The sequence below is a fragment of the Gasterosteus aculeatus genome, chromosome Y, assembly GCF_964276395.1.
Source record: "Gasterosteus aculeatus chromosome Y, fGasAcu3.hap1.1, whole genome shotgun sequence".
Taxonomy (NCBI): Eukaryota; Metazoa; Chordata; class Actinopteri; order Perciformes; family Gasterosteidae; genus Gasterosteus; species Gasterosteus aculeatus.
The window spans coordinates 675,178-697,580 of record NC_135709.1 but is presented as its reverse complement, the minus strand read 5'-3'; the positions used below and the strand labels follow the sequence as shown (position 1 = coordinate 697,580).

General features: G+C 43.2%; 3 protein-coding genes and 1 pseudogene across 5 annotated transcripts; 2 read left to right on the top strand and 2 right to left on the bottom strand.

Moving 5' to 3' along the window:
* Positions 1-2,772: 2,772 nt before the first annotated feature.
* On the top strand, positions 2,773-3,900 carry LOC120812408 (histone H2A-like). Its single transcript, XM_040168335.2, has one exon. The coding sequence runs from the start codon at positions 2,837-2,839 to the stop codon at positions 3,218-3,220; it is 384 nt and encodes a 127-aa protein (XP_040024269.1). The 5' UTR covers positions 2,773-2,836; the 3' UTR covers positions 3,221-3,900.
* A 437-nt stretch (positions 3,901-4,337) lies between these two features.
* On the bottom strand, positions 4,338-6,233 carry LOC144391273 (histone H1 pseudogene; annotated as a pseudogene). The gene has a single exon (XR_013455180.1). The product of XR_013455180.1 is annotated as a histone H1 pseudogene (transcript).
* Positions 6,234-7,720: 1,487 nt separating this feature from the next.
* Positions 7,721-12,129, top strand: LOC144391271 (neoverrucotoxin subunit alpha-like). 2 transcript variants are annotated; one of them, XM_078097888.1, is made up of 4 exons: positions 7,721-7,987; positions 9,069-9,339; positions 10,418-10,464; positions 10,609-12,129. In XM_078097888.1, the coding sequence occupies exons 2-4, from the start codon at positions 9,074-9,076 to the stop codon at positions 11,169-11,171; spliced, it is 876 nt and encodes a 291-aa protein (XP_077954014.1). In that variant the 5' UTR covers positions 7,721-7,987; positions 9,069-9,073; the 3' UTR covers positions 11,172-12,129. The 2 variants fall into 2 exon arrangements, with proteins under 2 accessions (XP_077954014.1, XP_077954015.1); XM_078097889.1 differs by lacking the exon at positions 7,721-7,987 and adding an exon at positions 8,140-8,413.
* Positions 12,130-14,898: 2,769 nt separating this feature from the next.
* On the bottom strand, positions 14,899-16,771 carry LOC120808644 (histone H3). The gene has a single exon (XM_040161675.2). The coding sequence runs from the start codon at positions 16,735-16,737 to the stop codon at positions 16,327-16,329; it is 411 nt and encodes a 136-aa protein (XP_040017609.2). The 5' UTR covers positions 16,738-16,771; the 3' UTR covers positions 14,899-16,326.
* Positions 16,772-22,403: the final 5,632 nt, after the last annotated feature.

Sequence of the window (22,403 nt, the reverse complement as noted above, 5' to 3'; positions counted from 1 at the left end):
AACGGCGTTCCGGCGCTGAGCATCAACCACGGGTCGGGGGCGCTGACCCCGATCCACCGTCCCTGACCGCCGCTGGCATCGGCTCCACGTGGTCAGCGACGGAAAGGTGGGAGGAGCTAAATAACAACTCAGAACTGAATGTTTTTGAAAACAACCTATTTGTTCATTTTTATTCATGGAGAGATTTTACATGAGACTCGGGTAGCGAGCTGGAGGCCGGGGGGGACAGTCAGGAGACAGACGAGTCCGGCTGCAGGAGAGACGCCAGGAGACCAGAGGTGAGAACCTGGAGGACCTGGAGTGAACATCTAACAAGCTCACGGACGCCGTCCTGCGGCGCTCACTCCTCCTGGGGCCCCTTCAGCTGTGTGTGTGAGGCGGGACCCCACTGTGACACCAGTGAGTATGTGTGTGTGTGTCTGCCTCACGTTTCCCTCCTCTTCCTCCTCTTCCTCTTCCTCCTTTTCCTCCTCAGCCGTCCCAGAGTTCTCCTTCTCCTCGGGCAGCAGCTCGACAGGAAGGAACTGGAATCTGTGTGCGTGTGCGAGTGCGTGTGCGTGCGTGTGTGTGTGTGACGGTGACGGTGTGGAACCAGAGAGGAAGCCGTAACAAGTTCAGGAAGCGAGGAGTTTATCACCCCGCCGGAAACCTGCATTTATTTTATTTCAACCCAAGGCGATCTTACCTCAACCTAACTATTTCATCATCTTTGTTACACATAACTAAGTTGTTTCTTTAAAGACACCGTTATTGTTGGAATGCATTAAGCATTCGAGTATTGTTCTTTATTCCAACATCTTCTATTTCTTCCGTGCAACCTTTCAACTCCTTCACACTTTGAGCTATTAAAACTATTCAAATATTAAAATATTCAGCTCATTCAGGAAAGGGGGGCTATGACTTTTCAGCTTTCTACCTCTTAAGATTGAATTTATATAAATCAATAATCATGAATATTTTAACATGGTTTTCCAATGGAGTTTGTTTTCAAATCCTCTTAAACTTCTTCAACTTTCAGATTTTTCAGCTTCGCCAATCTTTCAGCTACAGACACCATTTCAACTCTCAAATGTTGACGCAAGTCTCAACTGTTTTATGAAAAAAACACTTAAAAATCTAACAAAACACTGTAACTCCCACAGTAAGTATTTGCAAAAAAGATTTGCTACACCAACTTACACGTTTGGCCTCTTCATCTGCCCTCTGCCGCTTTCCGGATGGACGGTCACTCTCCTCCGGCGTGATTGTGTCACCTGAGTTGCAGGACACAATTTCGAGGGTGACTGTGTCACTTCTACCAGCAGACAGTTCACTGGAATTTAAATGCGCCGCAGGGTTCAAAGCGTGAGAAAAAAGTAACGGCTTATAGTCCGGAATTTACGATACATTGAGGACTACAGATTTATTGCAGACCTTATTGTGTGTAAAAATGTCCTTTAGTTATAATGAGGATGATGTATAATATAGACATAAAAAAAATAGAATTAATAAACATTTTTAACAAATTGCATGAACCTAATTAGAGGGTATTCATTAATACAGTACATTAATGTGATAGAAGTAAATAAAATGGGGCGAAAATAGTAACTTTGTTCCTCATTTGCATGATAAATTCTTCATTCATTCTTTACGACATACAAACATATGAATATATTTTAGTTTTCGACAGCAGAAGGAAACCGAAGCATCACAAAGACAAAATGTAAACTGCAGGTTCAAAAGAAACAACTGTGAAATAGTAATGATTTGAAGTCAAGTGATGTTTAGAAAAACTGAAATTTGTATTGATTAGGTTTTAAATTTAGGCTTCACTTCTTTTATCAATGTATTCCAATGTAAATTAAAAACAGTGAATGAAAGTCATTCACATTTTGGTTGTAGCTGTCACATTCCTTTGGATGTCTTTAGATTACATTTCAGTAAACTGCATACGGATCTTTGTGGGAAATGATTCCCATAACTCATGAACTTCCTCGCACAAATTTCCAAAGTAGAAGCACATCACGTTGGAGTTCTGGTGAAATGGGTTCTCTCGCAGTCGATTCCCTTTGATGAACTGGACACTCCACATTTTAACGTCTCGTAACTCCATGGTTACAAATTACAAATTTAATTACGCACACTAATAGCATTTTGTATATTAATGTGTGCACAGAATCCCACTTCATGCCGCGTCCTGCAGTAGGTGACCACTGGGGCTCTCAACATGGCTCAAAAATGACGTGAGAATATTCGCTTAAAAAACACAGATATTCAAATATATTTAGTTAAGTTTAAACCAATTTAACAACATATTACCTACAACTGACTTCTATCATTTGAAAATATAATAATGTAATATAATTACTAAATCTTATACTAGTCTCTTGGATCCGATTTCTGTCTGCTTAAGGACGTCTTCACTCGATATGATGAATCTGTCCTTGTTGACAGGACATGTACCACAGTCCTTCAAGGTAGCTGTAATTAAACCTCTTCTTCAGAAACCTACTGTTGCTCCAGAGGTGTTGGCTAACTACAGACCTATCTCTAATCTTCCCTTCCTCTCTAAGATCCTTGAGAAATCCATTGCTTCATATATTCATTCATTCATTAGACGGTGACTGCTGGGAACAAAAGCTCAGCCGCGCCTCCAGAAGCGAGTCTCCGCTGCTCATTGGTGGAAAATGATTTCAAACGTTCCGCCAAATCTCAGAGGTCCCGCCCTCTGCTCTCGCGCCTGGAGCCTCTTCTCTGGTTGGTGCGCGCGTCAGGGACCGTCCCGCCCACTCCGCGGACATATAAAGGAGGGTTGGACGCGACCATCGACACTTCCTTTCCTCCACACAGTCTAACGATGAGCGGCAGAGGCAAAACCGGCGGCAAAGCCAGAGCGAAGGCCAAGACCCGCTCCTCCCGAGCCGGGCTCCAGTTCCCGGTCGGCCGCGTCCACAGGCATCTGCGCAAAGGGAACTACGCGCAGCGTGTCGGCGCAGGAGCCCCCGTCTACCTGGCGGCCGTGCTGGAGTACCTGACCGCCGAGATCCTGGAGCTGGCCGGAAACGCCGCCCGCGACAACAAGAAGACCCGCATCATCCCGCGTCACCTGCAGCTGGCTGTCCGCAACGACGAGGAGCTCAACAAGCTGCTGGGCGGAGTGACCATCGCTCAGGGCGGCGTGCTGCCCAACATCCAGGCGGTGCTGCTGCCCAAGAAGACCGAGAAGCCCGCCAAGAAGTAGAGACGGAGGCCTCCATCTGCACCACAAAGGCTCTTTTAAGAGCCGCCAACCCCACGAAAAGAGCTGCGGTCCACATGTCTCAGTATGAAGCATAATAACAAACTCCTTTCTAGTGCTTTGCATTTGTTCTGATATGTGTTTGTGTAAAATATACTGGTAACAATGGTAATTAACTGATTTGGGATCAACTGACCAGATAACTATTTGATCAATATTTGGTTATAGATCAAGTCATTGATGCAGTGTTTAACACTGGCTCAGTGCCTACGATCTATTTTCCTGTTGTCCTTTTTGATGTTTTGCTATTTCAGTAAATCCCAGTGTAATCAATGTAAAAATACAGTGGATATTTGTCGAATCTGTCTCACTGATTCCAGTCCATCAAATGTTCTATTTGTTTATTTATTTAAAAGGATCCCCATTAGCTGACGCTGAGACGACAGCTAGTCTTCCTGGGGTCCAAAAAATAAATACATAAAAGAACACTTAACTGACGTTCTATATAATCTAGTATATATTGCCAAGATCAACTTGTTTTTCTGTTTGCAGTGTTGTGTTCATTCATTGGTTAAATACTAGTTGATGGTCGCATGAGATGATAATCTAGGTTTAGATAATAAAGACTTTTAATAGTGACTAAATGGTAAAATATGTGAATAAATTCCTATTCATTCAAAGTTCTTTTGGAATTTTTGTCAGTCGTTTCCTCGACACAATTGAGGGAATTTTTAGCTGTTTGTGGCTTATCACTTTTCCCGATGTGTTCATTTTTAAAATGGGACAGTATTTACTTTTTTATAATGGTTTTATATTAATTTATATTATAATGGTCATAATTTCATCTGTTATACATCTTTAATTGAAATGTACAAATTGTTTCATTATTGCTTATCGATTTAAAGCAGAAACTGCCTTGTTGCCTGATATTCGTTCAATGGTTTATTATTAATCTACCAAAAATACACTTCATTCATAATAGTCACTATTGTATATAAACAAGTTCTACTCATTTATGTATCGAGGAAAATGTGTAATCTGTTGTCCAACTTGTTATTTCTAGGGAATCTATAAATCCAGGTGCATCTGTTTAATTTAAGAAAGGGAACCTCAGACAAAGCGCAAGAAGGACAAGTTTAATAGAAATGGAAACACTTTGACCTGATTGTAGACGTTTAAGGGCAAGATAGTGTAGAGACACCAGCAGTGGGTCAAAGGTCTCATGTGTGTATGTAGACTAGGAGACATCAACTAGAGAGACGCACAATAGTGGGACAACATCAGAATGAGGGATCTTAAAGACTGCGTGTGTGTGTGTGTGTGTATAATAAACAGTGTATAACAAAAGTATTGTGTTAACTAAAGAGAAGGAAAAGCTCTTTAAGGGAGGATTGGGTGACTCTTAAAAGAGCCTTTTATAGAAGCGTTGGTTGTTCAGACTGAGGTCAGTTTACTTCTTGGGTGCTGCTTTCTTGGCTTTGGGCTTAGCGACCTTCTTCACGGGGGTTTTCTTGGCTGCGGGGGCCTTTTTCACCACCTTCTTGGGGCTCTTGGCCACCTTCTTGGGGCTCTTTGCTACCTTCTTGGGGCTCTTGGCCGCCTTCTTGGGGCTCTTGGCCGCCTTCTTGGGGCTCTTTGCTACCTTCTTGGGGCTCTTGGCCGCCTTCTTGGCCGCTGCGGGTTTCTTGGCCTTCTTCGGTGACTTCTTAGCGGCTACAACTTTCTTCACTGCCGCTGCTTTGGGCTTTTTGGCCGCTGCGGGTTTCTTGGCCGCGGGCTTCTTGGCTTTAGGAGCGGCTTTCTTTGCCGGTTTGTCGGCGGTGGTCTTGCTCACCTTGAAGGAGCCGGAGGCCCCGATCCCCTTGACCTGGACCAGAGTCCCCTTGGCCACCAGGCTCTTGATGGCGGTCTTGACGCGGGCCTTGTTCTTGTCCACATCGTATCCTCCGGCGGTCAGAGCCTTCTTGACGGCGGCAGAGGACACGCCGCTCCGCTCCTTGGACGCGCCCACGGTTTTCACGATGAGGTCGGAGACGCTGGGACCGACCGTCTTCGGCCTGGACGCCTTCTTCTTGGCCGCTTTGGGCGCGGCGGCGGCGGCCGCAGCTGGAGCTTCTTCTGCCATTTCGTCCCGCTGTTGTGCGTTTGCGTCGTCGAGGACTCGAGAGACTGAGACCGATGAAGAGCTCGAAGCAGCGGACTGCACTTAAACGCACCATGAGAACCGTGGAGACTCAACCCGGCCCGGAGCTCCTCGTGCAGCCTGAAAGTCGAGTCACGTGTGTTTTCTCTCCACTGATTAAAGACTAAAAGCTAAATGTGCTTCAGGTGCTGGAGGCTGAAGGCGGAGGAGCCGATAGCGGACTAGTTTCTCTGCGTGTTCAGGTCACGTGGAGCTCTGATGATCGATGCGTTTGGTTTGAGGAGCCTTCAAACGTCACCTACTCAGCGCCGAGGACAGCGCTGACCAGCGGCTTTTCACACTCATTTCTCTCCTAAAAGTATTTATAATACTTCAAATCTCCATCAAAAGTCTGTTTCCAAACTGTCCACGTGTTGGTTCAGGGTGTCGACGTAAAACCACCATGAGATGTTGATCAGTATTTGATAAAGTGCAGTTTTTGTGGAAGCAGCAAACACACTGACGGTGGTTACAGTTGAATCAGAGCTGCTCACTGTGTCTTCTGCTAATAGTTTTATTCAACACGTTAATCATCAAATATACTCACACACTAATGTTGGTTTTTTGGGAAGCTTTTATATTCCTATAGGACTATTATTGTAACACTTTATTTCTATTCTGATGAATTCTATGCGCACAGATGCAGTTCAGTTCAGTATTCAGCTGATGACGGAATTCAGCACTAAAATTTTGAATTTTTAGTGCTGTCATTATTATATTGTGATTATTTTGTATGTAGATCAACTGTGAACAGCGAAGCACATGACACGCGATTAGATGAATGAATAACTTATTAACTCACGATGCTTCTACTTCAGCCCAAATAACAAGCTGTCTGCTCGACACACGAGAAGGTGACATTTCTCTCTCAGTTGGTTTTATGTCCTGAGAAATCATGTTATTGATGCTTAATATGCATCAACTTATAATCATCAAACACACTCAAACTCAATGCTGCTTATTTTGGGAAGCTTTGATTAAGAAACACTCATTGACATTATTAGTGTAGAGCTGATGAATGAAGTCACCACAGATGCAAAGTTATATTCAGGTGAACATATCAATACTAATATTACTGTTAAATAGTTAAGTATTCCTAAGAAAAATTCAAAAATACTTAGTTCCAACCCTTGTATGAGTGTGGAACCTTAAATGCAGTAAAACACTGAAACAATTCACAAGCAATAATATGAAATTAGAATGAGAATTGAGTTTGTGGCGTATCTCTGATTCATCAGCATCCAACGTTTTACAAATTAACGATTGTGTTCAGACTGACACTCTGAAATTGCATAATTGGAACCTTTGGCCTGACAGGAACAATATTGTGTTTGGGATAATAATTATCTGGAGATCTCTAGAGTTTTTGCCCGAGTGGTCAAAGGGTCAAAGTCGGCTGTCTTCAGTTGCTCATCTACTATCTGACAGGACAGAAAACTCCTGGAGAAAATTGGGAGAAATCCATAAAGGACGTTATCTAGCATCCGTCCCCAGGTTTTCACATCCAATTGTGACAGAATATTAATGTGTACAGTGTTTATATGATTTACATGACTATGCGTTGTGTTTGATTCATACTGCATTCACTTCATCGAACATGTTAATGTAATAACTAATATACTGTATAACATCACACAAACTACAATTCTAGACTAAACCTGTTGTGCCTTCCATTAAGTCACTTCGGACGCCTCAGGGGTTTCAATATGCTGTTCTGTTTATTCCTTTATCTTTGGATAAACAACTTAAACGTATAACAACAAAAATAGACCGTTACTAAACTTATAAATAAACCAACAAACAAACAAAAAAAACAAGCTAAAATTGAAAAACCATATGCCTGCTGGCGTCCACGTACCTCCAACATTCGATTCCAAAAACCCCTCCAAACTCTCTTTAAGGGCTCCTCCTTTGTCTTCCCCTGACCTACTAATTGGCACAGGTGTGCAACCCCAACTCCCCGTTCCAAGGCCGCAAGGTCAGGATTGGGCAGCAGGGGTCATTAAAGTAACCTCATCACCAATGGCTCCTACGAAACCTTATTACACGTATTATACTTTCCACCACTACGGGAGCACTTCTTGCTTAAATCACTATTCAGCAATAGTTGAACGTGGCAGAGGACAAGCTGATGCAGTCAGTAGCTACTCGCTGGAATTCAGTTTTTTACAAGCTGGAGAGGCTCTGAGAGCAAAAGGAAGCTGTGAGCACAGTGACCACAGCCCTCTGCCCTGTAGGGAGGAACACATTGTGCTTAGATGAGGGAGAATTATCCCTTATTCACAGGGGGGTATTGAGAGCATTGACCGTCCAGCTGCCAGTGCATTTCTGGATGTTAGGTTTAAACATCTTGGTTTTCGAGACAAAGACAATGTGGGGGTAATGAAAAAGCGTCTCCTTTCTGAAATACAGAAAGTCTATCAGACAGGACGGGCAGCTCCCAGTTTAGCCCCAAGCTCAACATCTACTGGCGCGATGCTCATTGGTGGAAAACTGTCCGCCAAATCTCAGAGCTCCCGCCCTCGGTGCTCGTACTGTCCGCTCCACGGACACGTGCAGTCAGTCTGCTCACCGGTGGCTGAGGGGAGGTACGTACCGTACGCATTAAGACCGAATTAATGTATTTCACTGTCTGTTTAGGTACACTTCATCATTTCTTTATGTGTAATATTGTAAGGGCATATGGGACGAGTGACGTCCATGTTTTTATTTGATTTCTGCAGGTATGTACTTTTATTCTATTTTATTTTATTACCATGTTCAGCAAATGTGATGTTCATTTATATGTATTACGTTAGGAAGTCCGACAATTGTGGTGTAATCCTGCAGGTATTTATGTAGTATGTGTGAATAGAGGATATATTTCCTAAGGAGAACATGCAATGTGATCGGAGAGAAAACAGTTTGATGCGGACATTTATTCTCCATAGTTATTTGTATTTGTTGTATTTTGTTTTATGCTTTTGAATGAATGTAATTCAACTGTCAGTCTGCTCACCGGTGGCTGAGGGGAGGTTACTGGTTGTGTATGTGTAACGGAGTTAGAAATACACTGTCATTTATTTTATTTTTTGGCTATTATTCAACAATCTTGTTGAACGTGTGTGTGTGAATTTTATTTTGATAAATCAAATTTGCGGAAATTGCGATTCATCTCTACTGCGCCTCCTCGGCTTCCGTAGTCCCGTTTTTCCTTCACAGTAGTGTTACACTGTTGAAGGTAAGTTGAGAGAAAAACGACGTCGCACTATTTCGCTATGTTCTTAAATATAACTGTTAACATCAGCTACCATTAGCGTGGGTAACATGACCACGGTTCTCAGCTGTGTTGCGTCATTATTCTAGACGATGGAGTGGTGATAAAAGTATACGTTTGGTCATTGTTTAATTTCGCGCCGTTTGTACTCGCTACATCCGGTCGTCCTGACGTACACGTTCCCCTCCATAGACCCCGTGTGGAGGGAGCTGATGTGCGGAGACCAGAAGGCAATGTCTGTGTTTCATTGTCTTCTGCAGGAGCAAATAAATGCTGAAAAGATCAGTACCTGAGTCGACTACTTCCATGCCCTAAACACATCTGTTACAGATGGAGAAGAATCACGTCAAGGCGGTTAAATGCAGAGCAATAATTGTTTTCTATGGTTGATATTTATTTGGGTGTCTTTAAAGGAAAGATGGCGAAAGTCAAGAAGGACATCTTAAAAATTTTAAAGCAGCTCAAGGAGGAGGAGTTCAAAGAGTTCAAGTGGCACCTGGAGAACGAGCCGATCCCAGAAGACCCCCGAGCAATCCCAGGCTGTGACCTGGAGAACAAAGACCGGATGGACACGGTGGACCTCATGGAGCGGCACTACGACACAGACTCGGTTGAGGTGACCATGAAGGTTTTGGAAGAGATGCAAATGAACGAGCTCGCTGAAAAAATTATCCAACTCTACCGGTAAGTTGTTACAAAGAGGAACAAAGACATCAGATGTGGATATATATATATATTTATATATATCGGATTTGTAATGTTGTGAGTCTCATTAGAAGTCATTTGGTCACAGGCAAGTATGAACACTAACTGACCATCAATACAAATTGAGTCTCATAATTGGTGTTCACTCAATAAGAGGTACGATTCCACATTGAGGAGGAGACTCATGAGTGAAGCTTTGTTCTGCTGGACCGGAGATTCTACACTAGAGACTCTCAGGTATGAAGATGCTGCAGCCGCAGACCATCAGTCTGGTAGAGGAGGTAGAACTGGAAACCTTTTCTCTGTCACACTGTCAGCCTGGCACACCAAGCTGATCTCAAACTACCAGAGACTAACGCTGTTTGTGTCCCACATCAGACCATCAATACAGACAGAAGTAGTGAGGGACAGTAGCCAGCATGAGCGTAAACAGGGAGGAAGGTGATGAAAGCTCTAATCAAACAACCCTTTGCAGTTCATTTATAAAATGACGCGCCAGGCAGTTGCGAGCACGTTGGGCAGCGAGCGGTGAACAGCCGTTCAGTTGGCCAACGGGCCTTTTCGGGATCAATAAATGAATGTGTTTCGTCAAAAATAAATACCGCGATATACCATCAGAATCAAGAAACAAAATACCGTGATATGAATTTTTGCCCATACCGAGGCCTACTTCCATCCATCAGGTGACAGAGACTCCTGAGGAACCTTCATGTTGATGTGAACCTGCTGGATGTGGAAGCAGCTGGTTGATCTCATGTTAGACAGAACTACTCTAGAAGATGATCACGTCACATGTTGTGTTCACAGCTTGTTGTCACTGAACCACAGTGGACAAAGAAACCACCTGATGATGTTTAAACATTTGATTCACTGACTGCTGAAGGAAACTGTGAGATGGAAGATGATGATCCTGATTATAATAGATGATGAATAAGTGAACATGATGGTCATCAGCCAATCAGAAGAAGAACAGGTGGTCCATGTGGACATGAAGGACAAAGCTGTGTGATGTAATGTCCATGTCTCCATGCTGCTCTGACCCCCCTCCTCCTTTCAGGGTGGAGCCTGATGGAGTCCGATGGCTGACACCAGGTCTGAGGAAGTGTAAGTGAGCTTTGATTCATGAAGATTCAACCATCTTCACACTGTGACATCACTCATTCACCTCTGTGATGTCACCATCAAAGTGTCAGTAGATGAACACATGATTAATAACTGCAGCTGTATTGTGTCTTGTTCTCTCATCAGATTCCTGTGAACTCACAATCGACACAAACACAGTAAACAAAAGACTGAAACTGTCTGACAACAACAGGAAGGTGACACATGTGAAGGAGGATCAGTCATATCCTGATCATCCAGACAGATTTGACCACTATCGTAACCTGCTGTGTAGCACTGGTCTGACTGGTCGCTGTTACTGGGAGGTCGAGTGGAGAGGAGACGTTGATGTATCAGTGAGTTACAGAGGAATCAAGAGGAAAGGAGACAGTAATGATTGTGTGTTTGGAATGAATGATCAGTCCTGGAGTCTGGTCTGCTCTGATGAAGGTTACTCTGTCCGTCACAATAAGACACCAACACGCATCACCTCCTTCTCCTCCTCCTCCTCCTCTTCTGGTAGAGTAGCAGTGTATGTGGACTGTCCTGCTGGCTTTCTGTCCTTCTACAGCGTCTCCTCTGACACACTGATCCACCTCCACACCTTCAGCACCACATTCACTGGACCTCTTTATCCTGGGTTTTGCCTCTGGTCCAAGTCTGGTTTTGATTCCTGTTCTGGTTCCTCCGTGTCTCTGTGTTCTCTGTAGGAGGGAGAGTCTCCCCCACTGTCCTGCAGACTGTCCCGCAGACTGTCTCTATTGTTAGGGATTTAAGTAGAAGTGCACACCTAGCGAAATCATAGTACAAGTAGAAATGTATAGTCTAGAATTGTAGTTTGTCTGATGTTATACAGTATATTCGTTATTACATTAGAATGTTAGAAGTGAATGCATTATGAATAATCAAACAGAATGTAGAGTCATGTAAATCATATAAACACCGTACACATTAACACCTGGGGACGGATGCTAATTGCCGTCCTTTATATTTCTCCCCATTTTCTCCCCAAAGAGTTTTTTTGGGAGTTTCTTCTCTCAGTTAGTAGATGAGCAAAGAATGTACGACAGCCCTGCGAGGCAAACTTTCTGATTTTGGACCACATGTGTTTAACATGAGTTAAACACATTATATATATATACAGCAACTGGATGCAAGACAGCCGATTGAGGCAAATGTGTTGGACCACATAAACAATGTTAGACCTTATGATGAACTCTGATCATTTATGATCAGAATTAAAGTGTACTAGTTATAAGATGAAGACAAACTATGCATGCTTTGTTATATTCACTCATTGAGGCATAAAGCCAACTGTATCTACATTGAATGCATTGGAATGTGAAAGACAGATAGGACAGAGAAGGTCTCAGGTTACAGCTTCAGCTTCACACCTCAATGTGAAGGGGACAATCCAGGAGGAGACACGTTTGAAGGAGACGCCAATGACATTCAAATGCACCCAAGAAGACACATCTGAGGAGTTTTCAAATGACCAAAGCGGGGAAAGGACTGTTAGAATTCTCCTGCAGCCGCTTTGATAAGTCACTTTAGACTTAGTGAGAGAATTCTCTATTTTGCGAAATATTTTATTGTTCGGATTGTATTTCACTTTGTAACTATTCCTTATCACTTTGTTTAGTAATTAAATACTTTTTGATTTCTAAATATGAGCAAGTTGACTCTTTTGATTCGTTTCTGGCCAGGACGAGAACAAAGGAGTGAGGCCTCCTTCGAGGGTCCAAATAAACCCTTAACACTATGCGGTCTCACACTGTCCATGTGTAGGAGCCATTCGTGATATTTGTGTACAACACTGTACTGGGAGCCAATCTCAGGTTGTGTATTATTGTGACCCAGAGTCTACATAATGGGGCACAGGTGCATTTGACACAGGGTAATGGTGCATGGCTGACGGGGAGATTGCACGGTTTTTACCACTGATACAGTACATATATCCTATTTATTTGTATCAACTAGATGCTTTGGGTTTGGGATGATTGTTTTCATCCACATATTCTGAAAGATTTGAGATCATTATTCTCATTGGATGATGATCATCCATGAAGTCTCCTACCGAGCAAGCACATTTAAAGAAATATAATCTGATTGATTAGAGAGACGAGGCAGTTAAATGAGTGATTGGTGAGTGATGAGTGATCCCTGATTGGTCGCTGCGCTGGTGAATGCAGATGAATGTGATGGTCGATGAGGTTTGTACAACCTGGCTTTAGACTAAATAGATCTTTATGCATGAAGGCCTGTAGTTTCCTGCGTTTTCCTGGCTCCAGATGACTCAGATCTGGAAACACTGGAGTCTCCGTTGACGTTGGAAAATACTGCACCTGAAGTTCTTCCTCATCCACAACTGTGCGTGCCCACGTAATTAAATACTGCTCCGATTGGTCTACCCACTCTTTTAGAAGGTTCACATGAAAGACTTGATTATTTTTCTGCCGATCTGGTAAAAAGAGTTCATACGTAACAGGGCCATCTTTTTTTGTAATCTTGTATGGCCCCTGCCACTTATGGCGCGTTTCCACCAAGCGGTACGGTACGGTACGGGTCGGTACCCTTTTATTTGTGTCTCCACTGCCAAAAGTTGAGAATAGTACCAAAAATCCGAACCGTACTGTACCCCTTTTTGGGTACCCTTCCTTTGGGGCACCTGGCACAGTTGTTTGGTACTAAAGGGTGGAGCTAGACTCACTGCAGAACGTTGATTGGTTGAAAGAGTGTCGCCATTTGCCCATGCCGCAAGGGGAAAGACAACACACGTATTATTCCGCTGTGTTTTACCTTGCAGCGTGTAGCCTTTGCTCAAACAAAGATTGTCGTCTCCTTGTGACAAACAGCCACATATCGAGAAGCAAGAACAGGATCGGCTGTATGTCCTCCATTGTTGTTTGCGGTTAGCTTTCAGTTTTCGCGCGATCGTAGCCAGGAGACCACTGTCTGATGTTGGTAGCAATAACAGAACTTTCTGGCCCTCCTGGAAAATTCTTCTCTTAGATGCCTTATCATAACTTCTCTTCTGACGCTAATGTGCGTCTGTCAGATGACCATTGGCAAGCTCCTGATATTGGTTGAGTTTGTCACTCATTTTCAGGACATACGAGAGCTCACTGCACTGCTGTTGTCGCATAGGACCCTCCCAGGCATTCTTCAAGACATCCATGGGACCACTCACTGGATGTCCATATAGCAGCTGGAAAGGTGAAAACCCTGTAGAGGCTTGTGGAACCTCTCTGGGTCAGATTGGGACCGATGGCTGCCATTTGTGCTGTTTGCATACAGAGTCATTCACAAACTTCTTCAGCATATACTTGAGGGTCTTGTTGAAGCGCTCCACTAGGCCATCCGTTTGAGGATGGTACGTACCTCCAACATTCGATTCCAAAAACCCCTCCAAACTCTGTCAAGGGCTCCTCCTTTGTCTTCCCCTGACCTACTAATTGGCACAGGTGTGCAACCCCAACTCCCCGTTCCAAGGCCGCAAGGTCAGGATTGGGCAGCAGGGGTCATTAAAGTAACCTCATCACCAATGGCTCCTACGAAACCTTATTACACGTATTATACTTTCCACCACTACGGGAGCACTTCTTGCTTAAATCACTATTCAGCAATAGTTGAACGTGGCAGAGCACAAGCTGATGCAGTCAGTAGCTACTCGCTGGTATTCAGTTTTTTACAAGCTGGAGAGGCTCTGAGAGCAAAAGGAAGCTGTGAGCACAGTGACCACAGCCCTCTGCCCTGTAGGGAGGAACACATTGTGCTTAGATGAGGGAGAATTATCCCTTATTCACAGGGGGGTATTGAGAGCATTGACCGTCAAGCTGCCAGTACATTTCTGGATTTCCACCACTACGGGACTACTTGCTTAAATCACTATTCAGCATTAGTTGAAGTCTATCAGACAGGACAGGCAGCTCCCAGTTTAGCCCCAAGCTCAACATCTACTGTTAGCTCTACCTCATGGGCTTCTAACTCAGGTCTTCTACCTCATGGGCTTCTACCTCAGTCCTGCCTCCTCAGGTTCAGGTGTACCAAAAGGATACATATGGACTGATTTTGACATGCAGGTTTTGTCAGGACAACATCACCGGTCAGCCACCAGTGATGTGCTCATTGAAGTACATCAGTACTCAGAAGAAAAAGTGATCAACGTTGCATACTTTTGTTGACGTGTTAACATGTTCATGTAACGTGAATTAAGAAGCAAGCTTTCAATCTTAGTTATTAATTATTTTAATGTTTTTGTTATTTCACTTATGAACTTTTAGTGATGGAAAGACTGTCGTAATAGCTCGGTATATTGTGAATGAGGACGTTACCTCAGTACACTTCTGAGCTTACAATAAATAGCTAAATAAGGGACTTGGATGGATGTCTTTTATTTCTCCATCACCTCTTTTGTACAATAAGCACAACGATAGAGAAGTCTCACATACGGCCTCCGTCGATTCCTTTATTTTACACGGCAGTGAGGATTATGACATCGAGGTGCAGCTGGTAGAGTTCAGAGGGCAAGGTGGTCCTCAGAGGAGCAGATCGCCATCACTTGGTCAGTTGAGGAGTAGCTTGTGGGCACCGCTGCCATCATGATTGAATGTTGGCATTTCAGTTTCTGGTTTCATAAAAATGGTCTATTGGTTATCTGACCTACTATCATCATTGAGGCTGGATCGTGACGGACCTTAGTATTGATATGGACACATAACAATTAGATCTTAGCGTTCTGATCACTGGTTATTTACAAGGAAGTCAGCTGTTTATAGAGAACGTGGGTGGCCCTTAAAAGGACCGTTTGGTTTATAACAGAAGTCGGCCTTTATCCGCCGAAGCCGTACAGGGTGCGTCCCTGTCTCTTGAGGGCGTAGACCACATCCATGGCGGTCACCGTCTTCCTCTTGGCGTGCTCGGTGTAGGTGACGGCGTCGCGGATCACGTTCTCCAGGAAGACCTTGAGCACACCGCGGGTCTCCTCGTAGATCAGACCGGAGATGCGCTTCACTCCGCCGCGGCGAGCCAGACGGCGGATAGCGGGCTTGGTGATGCCCTGGATGTTGTCGCGGAGGACTTTACGGTGACGCTTGGCGCCTCCTTTGCCGAGTCCCTTTCCTCCCTTTCCTCTTCCGCTCATGTTCACTGGTCGGTTTGGTTCAAAGATGATGAACTCGAGTCAGTTCACAGATATTTAAAGCCAGTCTGAGGACGTGATGGAAGACGGAGGCGGGGCTTTGACGCGGCGCTGCAGCGCCTCCTGCTGAACGAATGTGTTTTATTGTCTTCTGCAGGACCAAATAAATGCTGGAAAGATCAGAATCTGAGCAACTTCTTCCATGTTTTAAACACATCTGTTACATGGTGAGTTTTGTCAAAGTTTTCTACTCAAAAGTACTTGTGGATAAAATATCGACGATGATCTTGATCCAACTCTAAATCCATCAGCAGATATTAATTTTTGAATTATGTCTATTTATCCCATCTGATGTTTTGGCGACGTGGTTCACTAGTAACGTTAATGTACATCTGATGTTATTTATTATGGTTATATACCAGTCCAGACAAAGGTCTTCTTCGCCAGAATACATATAACTTATTGTACGATGTGTTTAATCACGCACTGGCCTGGCATCCATGGTTTGTAACTCGTGAGTTGCAACATTAGGAATAGTTTTCTGTTCTAGTTCTAGGCAGTGAGATGTTTATAGAATAAAAATTAATTAATGCAGACTGATGCCAAGATCAGTGACTATTCTCATGTATGAATCATGAAATGATGGTCTTGTAAGGAATAAGCTCTTTACAGAGAGTGAGGTGGCTCTTAAAAGAGCCGTTGTGGGGTCAGTAGGAGCAGACTTTTCAAGCTCGCTCCCCGCGGATGCGGCGGGCCAGCTGGATGTCTTTGGGCATGATGGTGACCCTCTTGGCGTGGATGGCGCACAGGTTGGTGTCCTCGAACAGGCCCACCAGGTAAGCCTCGCTGGACTCCTGCAGAGCCATAACGGCGGAGCTCTGGAAGCGCAGGTCGGTCTTGAAGTCCTGAGCGATCTCTCTCACCAGACGCTGGAAGGGCAGCTTGCGGATCAGCAGCTCCGTGGACTTCTGGTAGCGACGGATCTCCCTCAGGGCCACGGTACCGGGCCTGTACCGGTGAGGCTTCTTCACGCCGCCGGTGGCCGGGGCGCTCTTGCGGGCGGCCTTGGTGGCCAGCTGCTTCCTGGGGGCTTTGCCTCCGGTGGACTTACGGGCGGTCTGCTTGGTTCGTGCCATGATCGACTAGTCTCGCTCTGGTGAAGTGAACTCTGAGAGGAGACACGCGGCTCTTAAAGTGTGGACCGGCTGTGGAGCGGTGACGCAGCTTCAGACCTTGGCTCCTGATTGGTGGAGGACTCGTCCTGGAGCTCAGCCGCGCCTCCACAAGAGAGTCTCCGATGCTCATTGGTGGAAAATTATTTCAAACTGTCCGCCAAAAGCTGCCCGCCCTCGGTGCTCGTGCCCGGAGCCGCCCGGCTCGCTCCACGGACACGTGCATTAGGGTTGTCTCGACTATACAACTATATATTTATTATTATTTATTCATTGCTAATGTCAAGCTCTGAAACGTTTAGTCCACGGGTAGACTTCCCAAGGTGACAATCAAAAGGATGAAAATAGTGATCTAGTAGCGAGGCTCTAAAGATTGTCTGAAGTAAACTGATGTGACAAACACTTTTAAGAGCCACCCACTCTTTCCTGAAAGAGCTTTTCCTTAACTTAAGTTATTAACACAATAATTGTTGTGGATTAACTCCCTTCAGTTTGAACTGTGTTCTATTCTTTCTCCAACACGTTTACTTAGATTCCCTAGAAAAAACAAGTTGGACGATATACACATTTTTCCTCAATACACAATAGTGACTATTATGAATGGTGTATTTTTGGTAGTCCTGTTAGCAAACAAACCATGGATGCATATGAGGCAACAAGGCAATTTCTTCTTTAAATTGATGAGCAATCATGAAACAATTTGTACATTTCAATTAAACAACATGTATAACAGATTGAATTATGACCATTATAAATAATTTAAGAAAATACTGTTCCATTTTAAAAATGCATTTTTAAAAACACATCAGGAAACACATCAGGAAATTTTTAAAAACACATCAGGCACAAATAGTTACAAATTCCCTCAATTGTGTGGAGGCAACAAGGTTTCACATGAACAAAATCAAAAAAGCCAAAAGAACGTTCAATCTACTATTTATTCACATCATTTGACTATTAAGTCACGGCCACAAAGAAGAGGAATCAGGACTCAGGAAACATTTATTGTCAAAATATGTCAAACATACAAGGTCTTGGCGGTTGGTGCGTGACAGTAGACAGTGTAATAGACAACAAGACAGCAGTGCACAAGTAATAAAATTAAATAAAATTAAATACTAATGCAATGGGTTAGTGGAATAAGGCTATGGGTTAGAATAAAACAAGAGAATAAAGTTAAAGTTAAAAATTAATTAATTAAAAATAAAGTGCACTATCGAACAAGTGACGAAGTGACAAGTGACGACGAAGTGACGAGTCTAAAATAACAGTGACATGTGCAGTGTGAAGGGGAGTGACCGGTGGGATGTTATAGTCAGTCAGTGGGGGACCGGCTCTGTTGATGAGCCCGACTGCCGACGGGAAGAAACTGTTGGTGTGGCGGGAGGTCTTAGTCCTGATGGACCTCAGTTTCCTGCCAGATGGAAGGGGCACAAACAGGTTTTGTCCGGGGTGAGAGGGGTCGGCCACGATCTTTTTAGCTGCTTCAGAGACCTGGAAGCGAACAATTCCTGCAGGGACGGCAGATTGCAGCCGATCACCCTCTCTGCAGAGCGGATGACACGCTGCAGCCTGCCCTTGTCCTTGGCTGTGGCTGCAGCGTACCAGACGGTGATGGAGGAGCAGAGGATGGTATTGTGGAGACCACCCGATATTTGGCTGAATCAAACATTCCACGGAGTGAAGAGCCGCTATAATATTGGGTCAAATACAAACATGTGTACCCACATCTGTTTGTATTAGCACGTAATCTTATGAGCATTCCTGCCTCATCGTGCCGTGTGAGCGCCTTCTTTCTAAGGAGGGGGAAACAGTATCTACAAAAAGAAACCGACTCAACCCCAATTCTGTGAAGAAAATCGTGTTTCTCAATAAAATTCAATAATAATTTCATGCCCCATCCCATGTGTCCACAAGCACCTCAATATCCTGTCATAGGAAACCTGTCCAAAAGCACGATCACTGCCCCACTGACCTTTCCTCTGTAAATCACTTCCCACATTCAAACAATTCACACAAGTCCCTGTGACTGCCATGAACTGCACATGCAGTAGGAAGCACTTGCTGGAATTTAAAATTATATTGCTAACAAATAACAAATATATATATATATATATATATATATATATATATATATATATATATATAGACATATAGATATATATCTTATATTAATTCTATTATCACAAACATACAGTACATGCACAACGGTGCAGAAAAACATAGATAAGTGTTTGTTCCACTTCTTGCCAATGTACAGAGAATTGAAATACACAAACAAGGACACAATTCAAACCTGAAAAACAATAGTTTTATTCATATAGGAATCCATGCATTTATTAGATGATTTATTGGTTCAACTTTTCATAATCATGTTCAACCCAGAGACTGGGCCAAAATATACTGGTAGGCTATTAGATACATTTGCACTATAGGTTTTCAACAGCAGGTCATCATAGAGTTTGCGATGCATTGAAGCAGAGCCTTCTTGGTGATGTTCAGCTCCCACTTGAGGTCTTGGCTTATCCAAACCTAGAGAACCATCAATCAGTAATTAACCAATGAATGAACACAATGCTGCGAACAGAAAAACAAGTTGACTGTTGATCTTGGTAGTATATACACGGGTTAATATAAAACGTCAGCTGGTGGATTAGAGTCCACCACATATATGCTTATTTATTACAAAATGTAATGTCTTAATATATTTAAAGAAAGATTTGAAATACAAGCATAAGGAAACGGTCTTTAGAAGAGGTGGGTGGCTCTTAGAAGAGCCTTTGGGTTGGTGGAAGTAAATACTGTTCCATTTTAAAAATGAACACATCGGGAAAAAGTGATTTCAACATGGAGCAGATAAGCCACAAACAGCTAAAAATTCCCTCAATTGTGTCGAGGAAACGACTGACAAAAATTCCAAAAGAACTTTGAATGAATAGGAATTTATTCACATATTTTACCATTTAGTCACTATTAAAAGTCTTTATTATCTAAACCTAGATTATCATCTCATGCGACCATCAACTAGTATTTAACCAGTGAATGAACACAACACTGCAAACAGAAAAACAAGTTGATCTTGGCAATATATACTACATTATATAGAACGTCAGTTAAGTATAAGGAAACGGTCTTTAGAAGAGGTGGGTGGCTCTTAGAAGAGCCTTTGGGTTGGTGGTCTACATCAGGCTCACTTGGAGCTGGTGTACTTGGTCACGGCCTTGGTCCCCTCAGACACGGCGTGCTTGGCCAGCTCGCCGGGCAGCAGCAGGCGCACAGCGGTCTGGATCTCCCTGGAGGTGATGGTGGAGCGCTTGTTGTAGTGAGCCAGGCGAGAGGCCTCGCCGGCGATGCGCTCAAAGATGTCGCTCACGAACGAGTTCATGATGCCCATGGCCTTGGAGGAGATGCCGGTGTCGGGGTGCACCTGCTTCATCACCTTGTACACGTAGATGGCGTAGCTCTCCTTCCTGGTCTTCCTCTTCTTCTTGCCGCTCTTGCTGACGGCCTTGGACACGGCTTTCTTGGAGCCCTTCTTGGGCGCTTTCACAACCTCAGGCATGATTCAAGTCTCTGTCGCAGACTGACAATGTCGCGATGTGAACAGGACGGTGTTCATATATGAACGAGATGCAAATGAAACTGTGCGGTTGCTCGAGCGTGATTGGTTGTCCTCTGTGTGATACTGCGCATGCGTCTCACAGGCGGGTTTCTCTATTGAGACCGAATCACTTTGGTGCTTTTAACACGAGTTTGTCTCGTGAGTTTCACATTGAGAATCATGTTGTAAGAATCATTGTGTGCACTGAAATCATCTAATGACCGTCACACAAACCATTCACAATCACAGGGCCCTGTTGATAGTTACAGTTACACACTTCAATTCTTGATGTGTCAAGACATGACACACACCCTTTTTCATCCAGAATAGACAAATACATGTATAATAGTCATAAATAAATATTATAGGGCACCTTAACAGACCTTGTAGGCATTCAGCACACTGAGCCACGGAAGTGAAACATGTGTAGTTTGTATTCTTATGGCTAGACTCACTTTGTGATGTGACTTTAGAAGTTGGATGAGCGCAATTATCCTGATGACTGAAGTCTAGTAGTTTAAATTAAGGTTTGAGCGCAGATTAGTTTGTGAGGAATCAAGTAGCCCGACATCAACCATCGGGTTAGTTTGGCTAAAAGAGCTATTTGTCGGAGAGGTCGCAAAGAGTTTATTTTAATTGTGTATTATGTTGTAGCAAGTCCCTGGATTGTGGTGTTCCTCAAGGAAGTTGCCTCGGACCTTTGTTATTTTCAATTTTTATGAATGATATGCCGTATATACTCAGTAAGGCTACATTAACTATGTTTGCTGATGATTCCACTCTTTATTATAAAGCTGAGCTGAGATGAGCAAATTGTATAACTGGATCAAAAAAAAAAATCAACTTGTTCTAAATATTTCAAAAACTATGAGTATAATATTTGGTTCTCAGCATAGACTATCTGATAATCCGAAAATGAATATACAAGTAAATGGTCAAAATGTACAGCAGGTAAAAAAGGTGAAGCTTCTTGGACTTTGGCTGGATTCCACATTGTTATGGTCTGATCACATCAACATAGTGTTTGCTAAAATGAGTAGAACTGTAGCAGTAACGCTTAAATGTGCACAATTTCTAAATTCACGGTTGTTCAGTCGTGTTGTTTGTACATTGGCTTTGTGTCGTCTGGATTACTGTTCTGTTGTATGGTGTGCTGCAGCAAGCAGTCATTTAAAAAAAATTACAAGTGGCTCAAAATAAGGCTGCAAGACTGGTTCTTGGTTGTTCTTTGCGAACTAGTGTTGCAGAGATGCATGACCGTCTTGCTTGGCTGGTGGTCAAGCATAGACTATCTGCTAATATGTTAGTATGTTTTCATAAAAATAATTAACACCCAGATTCCTAAATTTCTTTATGACAATATAATTCACTATTTAGATATGCATTCACATTACATTAAGAGGGGCGAATAGTCATCAGATTTCTTTACCCCTACCTAAATCTGACTCTATGAAGAGGGCCGTGTTTTATAGGTCAATTGTGCTTTGGAACAATCTCCCAGTTGGGGTTCGTGAAATCAAGGGAAAAACTGGTTTTAAAAAAAAGATTAAGACTGCATTTGTTTTCAACATCATAACCTCGTCTGGAATGGTTGAGCGAGGTTGCATCATGTGTCCTGGTGTTTTGCATTATTATTTATTACTTTCAGTACTTTCAGAATTGTTACTTTTTCTTGCCTTTTGTGTTTTTATATATGATATATGTGAGTAATTGTGATTGTGATTACTGTTCTTTTATGTATTTTTTTTTCTTGGACCCCAGGAAGATTAGCTGTCGTCTCAGCGTCAGCTAATGGGGATCCTTTTAAATAAATAAACAAATAGAACATTTGATGGACTGGAATCAGTGAGACAGATTTAACAAATATCCACTGTATTTTTACATTGATTACACTGATATTTACTGAAATAGCAAAACATCAAAAAGGACAACAGGAAAAGTCGTAGGCACTGAGCCAGTGTTAAACACCGCATCAATGACTTCATCTATAACCAAATACTGATCTAATAGTTATCTGGTCAGTTGATCC